At 44.4% G+C, this 13,602-nt stretch overlaps 1 protein-coding gene across 2 annotated transcripts in view; it reads right to left on the bottom strand.

Moving 5' to 3' along the window:
* SH2D4A (SH2 domain containing 4A) overlaps positions 1–13,602 on the bottom strand; it is a 127,875-nt gene that overhangs the window by 90,688 nt on the left and 23,585 nt on the right. For both annotated transcript variants that reach the window (XM_075605256.1, XM_075605263.1), the window contains exon 2: positions 9,986–10,339. In XM_075605256.1, the coding sequence (XP_075461371.1) occupies positions 9,986–10,166 (181 nt within the window). In that variant the 5' untranslated portion in view covers positions 10,167–10,339. The remainder of the gene's footprint in view (positions 1–9,985; positions 10,340–13,602) is intronic.

Here is a 13,602-nt window from a genome sequence, read left to right as displayed (position 1 = left end):
ATTAAATCCTAATCATTATCATTTAACAGATCAGCCGCCCATCAGCCAGGCATGAACCCAGGCTGGGAAGGCAAATGCAACGGGGCTTGTCAGAGGTTAGGAGCGGCACATTCCAGGTATCTGCCAGGTACATACCGGGTATTTGCTCGAATAAAGTGTGTCGGTGCAGTAAGTGCACCTAGTGTTTGGGCAAGCCACAGTAAACATTGACGCTCTCCTCCATTCTGACTGCAGGTTGCAACTTAATCCAGTGTCTTTTTGTTCTCCCAATTCTTGTTATCGTGGTTCTTAAAGCTTTGTATTCAAACTCTGGTTACCTTGATCACACGCAACCATACTTGCCAACTCAGGAGGAATGTCCTACAGACTCTCCCATTGCTGGGAGACCTCCCAGGCTCTCTTTGCATAAATAAAATTCCCCCAGAAAGAAAGTGTTTATACTTTTAATTATTAGATCCAGATGCTGGATTAAGGGAACAATACTGATGCAAAATGGGGCCTCGTCCTACTTTGCGAGCACTCTAAATCAGAAGGATAGTGAGGGTGGGGAGTGAGAGAGGGACAGAGAGGGGACATGACAGGGTCGCAAGAGAGGGGGAGGGGCTTGAAAGAGTAAAGAAACGGAGAGAAGGTATAAGGCCTCGTTCAGGGTGCCAGAGACAGAAGGTGGAGGGTGCTAGCGTTGAGGAGGCGGGGCTACAGACCTGAGGTTAGGGATGGGTGTTGCTCCTCTCACTACACTTTCTCGAATGATTTCATTGGCTGCCGAAGTACCAGTGACGCTGCTGCAGCTTGAAAAAACTATTTGGAGTTGTTTATGGAAACTGTCGCAGCGTCAACTCCGTACTTCGGAGACAATGAAAGCTGGTACCCTGACAACGCACGTAAGCGCGCGCGCACATCGCGAAGCCGGCACCCTGAACAAGGCCTAAGGAGTGGAACTAGTGGACACGATGTGTGCAGGGAGCGGGGGGGAGGAGTGGGGAGGCGGGGGCCTGGACTTGGTTCCCAATCTTTAAGGAACTGCAAATTATTAAAACATGTGTGACATGTTGAACTCAACCTTCTTAAAATACTGTGCATTTCCCCACCCAGAATCTTTATACACGCGGGAAAGCTGTGTGAAAAGGTTATATATCAAATAGAAAAGAGCCATCACAAGCAATACAATTTTTCCTTTCTTCCTTCTCTTTAAAAAATCCTTTTGAATACAACAAACAAATAAGCCAAGCAATAAAGCAGCAAAACATCATACAGTATGGTTTTTTTTTTTTTTAAATAAATCAGTTCTGTAGTATTAGTACCTAGTTTATTTTATTTTTTATTATTTAACTCTTAATGACATTTTTACTGAGTTTTAAAGCATCTTTTGATTTTTATAGCAGGTTCTAAACCACCTCCCAAGCAGTGCAAGATGAAATTAATGGACTTCAACTCCAGGGACACACTGCTTCAATCCCGTGTAAGAAAATAAAAATAAATGTAAAAAAAAAAACCCAAAAAACAATTGAATTGCCTTTTTAAAAGTCACGTGGCCATTTATATACTGCCATTTAGTAACATCTCTTTACCAAAGTGCACTTAATTTGTACTGCCATTATTACTACAATATTTTGTAGGCACTCAATTCCGTGAATCTGGCAATGGAAATATCTGATAAAATCCCAGAAAATGTTTCAGACTCATTTTGCAGACAATCCCGCAACTCTAGTCACATGGCAGGTGAACCTGGGCAAACATTAACCTTCTCTTTGCCAGCCCAGAAGACTTTGTGGATGCAGACAAAGTGATCGCTTGAAGTAGCAGGCAGCCCCACTGACGTGAACAGACTTAAACTTCCGTTTTCATCACTTGAGTGTGACATCCCCCCTAGAAAATAATGATGTTCATTGGACGTCATAAGTTGGGCCACCGACAGGGGGGGTGGGGGAGAACTGGGCCCGGCAGCTGCAGGGGGATGGAGCAGGCCGAGTGGCACTGGTAGTTTGGCACGACCTCTGGTGGGGCCAGCTGCCAGGCCCCCGCTGCAACCAGGCCCGGGATCGGACCAACATCTGCATCAGGCTGTGGGCCCTAGCTCTCCACCCATGTAGCAGGCCTCTCTCCTCTACTCTGGCTGGCCTCTTGTGTAGGCTTCGCCCTTGCGCCAGAAGTCAGACGGGCTGATCGGCACGGTACCGGATGGAGAGAAACCTGAGCTGCTGAAGCCTCTTCTTTGACCATAGAAGACGGCACAGGGAAGATTGCACATTCCCTCTCTTCCTCTCTCCACCCCCCATATAAAACCAGTGCTGGCCAAGTGGGAAGCCCTAGTAATGCTGCTATTGGATTTTCTTGTGACCACCAGTCATTTCTTTTAAATATTGCCCTCATTGTTCTTATTCTCAATTAGACAATGGTCCCTATTTGATATGCAGTAGAGCCACGTCCTCTTTGTCAGGGAAGATTAAAAACGTAATCATTAGAATAGTACTTAAAGCAGCAATCCCCAGACCTATCACTGTCACTGATTGTACGTGTGCCGCTGGCCTCTGACATAAATGGTCCCACAGACATCAATTAAGCCTCACTGATAAAAAAAAAAATCACAGATTTCACAAACAAAATGAAAAAAATGTTTCGCCAATAGGCATCTCCGAATCCCCCATACTCTAATTTTCTTTAAAGTTTTTCTTGCGAGTGTGTGTGGGGGGGTGGGGGGGTAGAACTAGTGTGGGGGGAGGGGGGTAGTGTGTGTATGTGGGGCGGAGGGGTAGTGTGTGTGTGTGTTGTGTGTGTGTGGTGTGTGGTGTGTGGTGTGTGGTGTGTGGTGTGTGGTGTGTGGTGTGTGGTGGGAAGGGGGTATTATATGTGTGTGTAAGAGAGGGAGTATTTGTGAATGGGGAGGGGTTTTTGTGTGGGGGGTATTGTGTGTGTGGGGGAGGGGTGTATTGTGTGTGGGGGGAGGGGGGTATTGTGTGTGGGGGGGGGGTATTGTGTGTGGGGGGGAGGGGGGTATTATGTGTGTGTGTAGGGGGAGAGAGGTTGGGGGGAGGTGGAGGTTTGGGGGACGGAGGTGGAGGTTTGGGAGGGGAGAGAGATGTAAGGGTGTGGGACATAGGGGTGTGAGAAAGGAGAGAGAGCGAGGGATCTCTCACGAGGTCAACCGACACTGGGGGTCGGGGGGGGGGGTCAGTGGAAACTTTAGTCCTGGGCCCCCGGGAAAGCTGTCGGCGGCCCTGGTCATAAGAGCCACTAGCGGTTAAAGCATTAAGAAGTAATATATCATTTGAGATTATTTATTAACTAATTAGTTAATGTAAGCCTGCTAAAAACTGATGCAAATACAAAATGCCAGTGAATGTACTTATAACTTTTTATCAGCTTACAAGTGACTGCAAAAAAAACAAAGGGGGGGTTTTGTATGCAACTTTGGTGGCCTTCCCGTAACACAACAATTAAGGACAGGATAGGAGGGTGTTACAGTAGATGTGTCTGCAAGGGGTCATGCTAAATGCATATGAGCTGTATAGTATCTCTTATCAAGGCAAACTTGAAAAAACACTACCACCAAGGGAAATAATTTGCCAGAAAACATGCAGGTTTAACTCAGTCAGTATACAGTATGTTTTTCTTTCATCTCAGATTTTGATTTACGTAGGCTAATCCCAATATAAAGTAGTCCATGTGAGCACAACTGGTTAATTTACAGTAGTTCCACATTCTTTTGTTTGTTTCACAATGCATCATGTGACAAATGTCCCCAGCACGCAAAGGTCAAATGCAAATAATGAATATATTGAATGAACATAGTGTAAGTTGATGCAACAAACAATTGCCCCTAGATAGGCTATGGAGAGTACAGCTCAACAAGCAGAACTATACAATATCAAAAATAGGGAGAGAGGAGGGGTGGAGGGAAAAGGGGGTGAAAATACAAAGGGAAAAAAGGGAGGGGGAGGAAAAAAAACTACGTGAAACAAGTGTAAAAGATTAAGTGATATATACAAGGGGGGCAACATTTCGGGGACTAAATCGCCCCTTCTTTATACCTGTGCCCACAAACCTTTTGAGTCTATGGTACTTCCCTTATGAACCTCCATCCAAAACCTCTCATGTATATCAAGTGTCATGGAACCGAAATACCCATTTCTGCCTTCTCTGTTTCACCCCCCCCCCCCCTTTCCTTGGCAGTTCTGCCTGCTAGCTGTATTTGGATGTTACTTTCCTTGCAGTTTCACTACCAGTGCAGATGGAATGGATACATTATGTTGCCTTTTTTCCTTCCAGTCTGTCACACCCCTGGTTGCCCTGGAAACATCTCCAGTCCTCCAAGTTAATGGGCTTTCCCATTCCCCCCTGTCCCTGCTGACAGTTAGTATGGCCTGACCCCTATCCCTGTGTCACAAGCAGTACCCACTGTCTTTTACTTCCTGACATTGGCAGAGTTAGTACATTCATGTTACACCCCTATGGCAAGGCCAATTCTTTTCACCTGCCCTTACTACAAAGCACCCACAGAGATACACCTTTCCAACACAAACATCTTATCCACAAGTGCCTGTTTTTATTGCTGCCTTCCTAAATAAAGTGAAGAAAATATACAGGACTTGTTGTGTTTTGGAAAGAGGACTGAGTTGAAGCTAGCTGGGTTCATTCATACCCCAGACATGACCCTGGATCTAGAATATCAAGTACTAGTATTTGAATATGCTAACGGCATGGACTTGATGCATTTAATGTAAAGAATGATAATATCCAAAATATGCCTGGAGACACACTTTCTTTATGCCCACGTTTTGCAGCAAGTTGATTTGAACGAATATTGTCCAATGGGTAATTAAAGAAAAGGCTGACTGTAAAAATTGTGCATAGAGTCTTGCATAACAAATACTAGGTTTCTAAGAGAAAATCTCCCATTCAAAGACACTAAACTTCTTATTAAACATTATGTTGTTGTATTGCCCATTACTGCTCCAGTTGTACAGCCAAAGAAATGGTCCCAATGTGTTACTAGTGAAATACAGCTTACTAAGTGGGACTGCTGCTTTAATATATTTGAAGCACTATGTACCCGAGGTTCCTAAATCACAGGGTAGAGAACAGCGGTCTAGGATGTTGCTGCAGCTGATCAGCCACAGGTATTTAGCCACCAATCAGCCGCAGGGTACAGCTAGCTCTCGAGCGTTTGACCACGAAGGTAAGTCCCTAACCTTAACCCCTTACCCCTAATTGGACACCGTCAAATCCTTACCCTAAAACCCCTAACTCCTTGCCCTAGACCCCAATCGGATCCCTCACACTAAAACCCCTAACCTGAACACGTTAATCCCGTACCCTAAAATGCCTAACTCCTGACTCAAACCCCTAAAATGAACCCCAAATACCAACACTAATCCCTGTAATCACTTGCCTTTGCAGTGAAATGGCCGGTGGCTAGCTATCCCCTACGGCTGATCAGTGGTGGCTAAATGTCTGCAGCTGATAGACTGTGGCAAGCGAGAAAATGGCACCACAGGTTCCTTTAACAGGCAAACAAGCTCTGTGCACAAGATGTGCATTCCACAGCAGTGGAATGAAGAATAACAGGATAGGAATCCGATTTCTCTTTAACAACCAGTCAAGTAACATGACTGCAGTGACTCACAGCTAACAATTAACGTATGTGTTTGCTTTTACTGACAAGGACACGTCTGTTTTATATGCACAGGGTAAAATGATCCAAAACTGTGTTTTAAAAAACTAATATGAGAAGAAAAGTATATAAAAAGATGTGATAAAATGGTCCTCGGGGAAAATACCATTGTCAACTTGAGTTTTTTGGAGGGAAGATTTTTCAACTAGAAAGCTATTTTCATTGTGAATAGAATCCAGAATAATTGAAGCCTACTCAACCCGTTTAATAATGTTTTGGTCCAAAAATTAGAACTAAAAAGCTTTGGTGGCACCACACCACAGCATAATGCAAACATAGCAATTGCTTATGGCACCTTTTGCAAGCCATCTAACTGTACCTATTTAGCAGGTACTGTATAATGTTTATGTCCCATACCTATTAAAATCAGATGTACCTATTGTACTACTTCTGTCTATCTGTGAGAGCTCCACTGCCTCTTTTTGGTTGATTCTCAGAACCTTCAGCTAATCACTGAAGCTTCAGAATCAGTGACTGATCTAATTAATGATTATCAGGTTATAGGCTAAGTTCTGCTAGAAAGCATTCCTTAGTACCAGAACAATAGTGGCACAATTAAAGGATATATGTTAAAGCAGCCGTCTGTGCTGCTTGATTTCGTTTGGGGATTGGGGGCTGGGGTGTATGTGTACATGAATCTACTGGCTGTAGGGGTTCCTGTAGAGCTCGAATATATTACTGCTGGCTTCAGAGAACCACCGGTTGCTGGGAAACTGATTAGTGGTTTCCTAGGAGAGCAATATGACCTCTGGGATCAGCTCCGCCTCTGGCAGCCACAACATTATCGGAAGAGGACATTGCTGCTTTCTATTGGTGACCCCAGCAGCCATATTTGTAGGGTTATTTTTTTTAAAAATTTTTAACCTGAACTACAGAAAATGAGTCAATCTTCTCACCAAGAGGCGTCCCTTGAGCAGGGAACATGAGGGTTGGGCCGGTAGCGTCCTCTCCAGGGGATACAAAATGTCAATTTAAATCTCCTGCATCACATGGACCAATAGGAAGCCAGAATGTCATACGTTGTGAACTCCTATTGGCACATGAGATGCGGGGTATTACAATACTGTACAAGGAAATACCTACACTTCCTTTCATGGTTTGCATCTCAGGATGTTGGTGGTCCCCTGAGGTAAAATGAATGCAGTTAAACTCCAGGGTACCCCTGCATCCAAATCGTGTAAAAAAAAAAATAGGGGAAGCAAAAGAGGGACCTGCTGCAGTAAAGTTTGCCTCGAATTACTGCACTGTTTTCTGCTCCACGGTATTCGTTTTCCATGTGTGTATGTAATCCGGATCATTCGCTATCACACATGGCACCCGCTACCGCTGGTGGTTAGTACGAGTTCCCCTCACTGTGGTTTTAAACCGGTTTTGCCATAAATCTGTTTAGTGGGATTATTCTTGATTTAATTTGGTTTTGTGTTATTGTGCTTCATAGAGGCTCCATAAATGGGAGTGGCCATGCATTTTTTTTTATGAATGTTGTATGTTTCATTTAGTGTGTTATTTTTAATGTATATGTGTATATGTGTATATGTGTATATGTGTATATGTGTATATGTGTATGTGTATGTGTATGTGTGTGTGTGTGTGTGTGTGTGTGTGTGTGTGTGTGTGTGTGTGTGTGTGTGTGTGTGTGTGTGTGTGTGTGTGTGTGTGTGAATATGTATATGTATATGTACATATACATATACATATACATATACATATTTATATTTATATGTATATATATATATATATACACACAGTGTTCGACAAACCTATACATTTGCTCGCCCCGGGCGAGTAAATATTGGCCCAAGCAGCACACGTTTGGTACTAGGTGGCGAGTAGATTTTTTTGGTGATTTGTCAACCACTGTATATACATATACATACATATATATACACACACACATACATACATATACAGCTAAACCCCGTTATAATGCGGGTCTCGGGGTCCACCCCGAGACCACCGCGTTACTAACGGGGTCGCGAGAAAAAAAAATGGCCGCCGCGCTTTAGCGCATATTCATCCCGCGGGACAGGAGATGGGAGCGGGCATGTCCCTCCGCTCCCCGCTTCCCCCTGTCACCGCGGGACAGGCCGCGGGGCAGGAGATGGGAGCGGGGATGTCTCTCCTGTCCCCGCTTCCCCCTGTCACCTCGGGACAGGCCGCGGGGCAGGAGATGGGAGCGGGGATGTCCCTCCTGTCCCCGCTTCCCCCTGTCACCTCGGGACAGGCCGCGGGGCAGGAGATGGGAGCGGGGATGTCCCTCCTGTCCCCGCTTCCCCCTGTCACCTCGGGACAGGCCGCGGGGCAGGAGATGGGAGCGGGGATGTCCCTCCTGTCCCCGCTTCCCCCTGTCACCTCGGGACAGGCCGCGGGGCAGGAGATGGGAGCGGGGATGTCCCTCCTGTCCCCGCTTCCCCCTGTCACCTCGGGACAGGCCGCGGGGCAGGAGATGGGAGCGGGGATGTCCCTCCTGTCCCCGCTTCCCCCTGTCACCTCGGGACAGGCCGCGGGGCAGGAGATGGGAGCGGGGATGTCCCTCCTGTCCCCGCTTCCCCCTGTCACCTCGGGACAGGCCGCGGGGCAGGAGATGGGAGCGGGGATGTCTCTCCTGTCCCCGCTTCCCCCTGTCACCTCGGGACAGGCCGCGGGGCAGGAGATGGGAGTGGGGATGTCCCCTCAGGTCGCCGCTTACCTCAGAACCATGCTGCCTGCATGGAGGTTGTAGCGGGGGGTTTCTTCTCCCCACCGCTGTCCCCGGTGCTCCCGCTGCCTGCGCGGGAGGAGGGGGGGGAGCGGGTGGTGGTGCTGGTCGCGGCCCGTCTGTGTAGAGTGAGAGAGTGTGTGTGTATGTATATATGGGAGAGAAAGTGTGTGTGTGTATATGGGTGTGTGAGTGTGGGTAAGTGTCTGAGTGTGTGTGTAAGTGTGTGTAAGTGTGTGTGAGTGTGTGTGAGTGTCTGTGAGTGTCTGTGAGTGTGTAAGTGTGTGTGAGTGTGTGTGAGTGTGTGTGAGTGTCTGTGAGTGTCTGTGAGTGTCTAAGTGTGTGTGAGTGTGTGTGAGTGTCTGAGTGTGTAAGTGTGTGTGAGTGTGTGTGAGTGTGTGTCTGTGAGTGTCTAAGTGTGTGTAAGTGTGTGTAAGTGTGTGTGAGTGTGTGTGAGTGTCTAAGTGTGTGTAAGTGTGTGTGTGTGTGTGTGTGTGTGTGAGTGTGTGTGAGTGTCTGTAAGTGTGCGTAAGTGTGCGTGAGTGTGCGTAAGTGTGTGTGAGTGTGCGTGAGTGTGGTCAGTGTGTGTGCAGTGTGTCAGTGTGAGCAATGAGCAGTGTGTGTGCAGTGTGCAGTGTGTGTGCAGTGTGGCAGTGAGCAATGAGCAGTGTGTGTGCAGTGAGTGTGTGCAGTGTGTCAGTGTGAGCAATGAGCAGTGTGTGTGCAGTGTGCAGTGTGTGTGCAGTGTGGCAGTGTGAGCAATGAGCAGTGTGTGTGCAGTGAGTGTGTGCAGTGTGCAAAAAAAAAAATGTAAAAAAATTTTTTTAAAAAAATTTTTTTTTTTTTTTTTTTTTTTTTTTAAAAAAAAACGGGAGCCACGGGAAAACCGCGTTATAACCGAATCGCGGTATAACGAGGCGCGTTATAACGGGGTTTAGCTGTATATATATATATATACACACACACACACGTCAGTTTATTCACCCAAAGATCAATGTTGCACTCCTCTACTTGGACCATCTTGATTGCTGCTTTATTTAATACATTACAAAAGAAGAGAAGTGGGAAATATTACAAACAGAAGAAGCAAGGAAGGAAACTGCACAAGTCTAAACAATGCTTTGTAAAGGACATGCCATGTCCTGATTACAGTACATTTTACAAAAACACAGTGACATCTGTTCTTACTGGGTATCTCTTGGTGTTGAACATTTGTAATCCTACACTAGAAGAATAGCTAGTTATGAGACTTATTTGAAAGTCCAGATAGGATTCTGGGGCGCAAGAGTGTTGTAACATGGGACCTTGATAAAGCGCTCAGCGCGAAACATGTTTGCCTCCGTTTCACATGATCTAATAAATATTCCTTATTTCTGGAGTCACCCTCTCTTTATTCATCTGACTGATGGTGCGTCACTTTTCCTATTTTAGTTTTGAGACTTGAGAAAACTGAAAGGGTCAATTGGGGGTGACTGAGGCTTTAATCATTTTTCAACTGATGGGGTTTTTTTGGTAAACATGTATATCCAACACAAATTAGGCAAAAATAATGCATTAGCAGTATAAAATGACTTGTTTAAAAATAAAAAAATAAAATAAAAAGTAAAATTTACCTTTCTTTGGTTGCGTGTTCTTCCCAAGGGCTTCATTCTTTTCATATTTTGCTTCTATCTCTTTCCACCGCCTAATCTGTTCTTCCCTCATTTTGAAGAACAGGATCTGTTTTTGCTCTTCACTAAGTTCCACCAGAAGCTCTGGGTCAATGTACATATCAGCTAATATCTGTTTAAGCATGCTGCAGCAGTCACTGGCAGTGCAGTGTATATATACAGTATATGTCAAAAAATCCCTGGGACTTGGCTTCAAGTGACCGTTTTTTTAATTATTCCAATGTTGTTCTCCCAATATCATAATGGTTTAACGCAGGGGCACAATACAGGATCCATGCCGTTTTATCCAGTATATTCCTACAAAAAAAATAATACAAGTTTATTAGAAACATGTCAAAACGGAAATACTGGTCTCCTTAAAAAGTCAACATCTCCACGAGGAACAGCAGCAAGACCATATGTTAGGAATAATGAGCTACGGTACTTAACACATACATGCACTTATTTTCTATGCAGATGTGTGGATGGTTATTCATCCCCAAAAAGATAGCCAGGTTGGAGTGTCATGAGGAAGATGGTTGAGCAACACTGAATTAGGAAAATACTACGAATCTCTAAAGTGAAAACATCCCTACAAGAACAACAAATTTAGTGACTTAATCTGCCAATTTCCAGCAACATCTTCTATAGATTAGTCTGCAGGATGTAAAACGGAATAGTGTTGTAGTCCTGATATGAACAACTTCCTGCATTACTCTGCATCGGCCTCTCCCTAAATTACAGTAAGCAAGGAAGATAGAGTTCTGTCCTGGCTATGAACTAATAATAATGCTGTAATATTCATTTGTATTAATGAAGGGAGCAGAGGTGCGGACAAGACAAATTTGAAAACAGTGGGAAAAGCATGTAAATTATTGGGAATTTTGATCTTAATGGCATATGGTATTAAAGCTATGAAAGGCATCGGCATTTAAGTTGTGTACCATATGCTGCATTTATTACTTTTAACCTCTTTTGACTTATGATTATTTGGATCAAGTGCAGTATATATTAAAGTGCAGTCGCGCAAATACTTAAAATATTTTCAATCCTGAACATTATAAAAATAGTAGAGCATTAATTAAGTTTTGACTTACAGTAGGTGGATTTCCTGTCATTAAGATGTATAGTTGTTTAAAAACAATGATTTGACCTCAAAGCAGCACTCATACTAACTGATTTTCTTTCTATTTTTAGGTAACATACTTTTATTGTGGGGCATAGTGCCTCCTCGAATCACCATTTCATATACAGCTGAAACGTATATAGAACCACCCCATACTCTACTTATTACCACCTACAGCCTATCAGAGAATACAGATACTGTATCGGTGATGTTTAAAATGGGACCTATTCTTATTTGCCACTGAAATTGATCGATCAGTTGCGAACACCTATACTATATATTGTAGTATTGCATTTATGCATGAGACAGCCTACCACAGTGTATACTATCTTTTGAGTGTTAATAAGACAATCTTATTCCACCACACATACAACACAGAGTTTGTCTACCCTCACTGAGGAGATTTTATTCACATTGGAAATATACTATTCACTTAATTCGTTGATGTTACATATATGTTAATAAAATTGTATTATGTTTTCTTAAACTTAGTGGAGTCTCTTAGAGCTAACAATATGTCTTAATCAAGAACTTGCATTTATTTGAGTATGGCACTCAGCTATTGTCGCCCATCATATAGTTATATAGGCATGAGTGCTAACTAAGAGGGACTATTTTTGTGACCCTAAGCAGGGTTTCACATAGTTGCTGTACATATTTTTAGGTAACCTAATGAGGTGTCTCCACACCTGCAATACACATACAGTACTGCAATAGTCTAACCCCAGTTCGGGCTGAATTCCTCTTCCGTGTCCCATATTTGGAAACATAACATTGGCTGTTACCAACATCACTGCAGTCATGCAAATGAATAAGAGGAACATCTGTAATTCCTATTTTTTATTGGGGTTAGGGAGAGGGAGAGAGAGAGGTGAGTTTGTGCTTTGTTTGAAAACTGAAATAAATCAATAATACAGCATACAGGCAGATGGTATTAGACAAATATCATTATAATATTTATTTTTTAAGTGATATTTTTTTTTTTGGAAAATCATTTTTTATTTTGTCCCGTTTTAGACCCGTTCTATAGTGCCGGGCGCGCGCAGAATTTTAGTTGACTGACGTCAGTCAGCCTTTCTATAATGGCGCCGCGCGCACGGCAAGAAGAGTAGAACCGGCAGACTGGGGGGAAAGAAGAAAAAAATAGAAATCGCGCCGCTACCGAAAATATAAGTATATGAATGTATATATATATATATATATATATATATATATATATATATATATATATATATGTGTGTGTATGTGTGTATGTACAACGTATTAAAAAAAATGATTGCAGGTTTTATTTATTTTAACACACACACACACACACACACACACACACACACACACACACACACACACACACACACACACACACACACACACACACACACACACACACACACACACACACACACACACACACCTTACTTTTGAAAATCTGGTCACCCTATATAAAGACATATATTGTATGGCACGCTATAAAGTCATGTAGTACAAAACAAACTGCACCAGATATATGAAAGAACCAATCTTGTGTAACGGGTATTCCCCCCCACCCAATCGCATATAGTGTGTGTGTGTGTGCGGGGAGCCTAATGTTACCTGGTGTGGTGCGTTATACCTGTCAGGCTCACAGGAGGCCTGAGCCTCCGCTAGTGAGAGCCTGGGGTGAATCCTCTGGAACGTTCTCGTCAGTCAGCGCCTCCACCTGTGTAGGGTTCTAGGAGTGTAGAGTGGCCCTCACATAGAAATATCCATAAAGTAACCAGCCCACACCAATAAGTTATGGCTAAAAGGGTTTACTATATGGCAAATAACACAACATAACATACTTCAACAATATGACATTGACAGTGTCCCTCTACAACACTCTCTTTGCATAACATCAAACAATATATGAATAACAGTGCATCACTCTGAATGAATACCATACCCTCACCCACATGTCCATCATCACATTCCCCTCAGTCTCTTGAGTGTCCACAACAATAAAGACCAGTGTGAGTGTGAGGGATAGCGCTTCCCTGTGTTGGGGCCCGGTGGTGCACTTAATGTATACTACCTCCCTGACCAGTCCTGGTCAGGAAAATCCTTAGGCTAAGGCCCCGCTCCCTCCGTCAGCGCTCCTGCACTGCTGACAGGCGGGGCGCTGACATACACAGACCGCGATATGCGGTCTGTAGGGAGCGGGAGGTGGGCGGGAGTGGGAGGGGGGCGGGAGTGGGAGGCTTGAGCGGGAGGGGGGGCGTGGCTTGAGCGGAGGGACCCGCTACTCTCCCCCCCTCCCTCCCTCCACGGGCTCGGGCTGGAGCTGCTGATCACAAGCAACAGACACACACACACTCAGACACTCATACACACACGCAAGCACTCTCTCACACACACACACACACACACACACAAACGCACGCACGCAGGCAGGCAGGTACTCATACACACACACACACACACACACACACACACACAC

This window comes from Ascaphus truei, chromosome 1 (genome assembly GCF_040206685.1).
Source record: "Ascaphus truei isolate aAscTru1 chromosome 1, aAscTru1.hap1, whole genome shotgun sequence".
In the NCBI taxonomy this organism is placed as follows: domain Eukaryota; kingdom Metazoa; phylum Chordata; class Amphibia; order Anura; family Ascaphidae; genus Ascaphus; species Ascaphus truei.
This window is presented reverse-complemented; position numbering and strand designations above follow the sequence as displayed.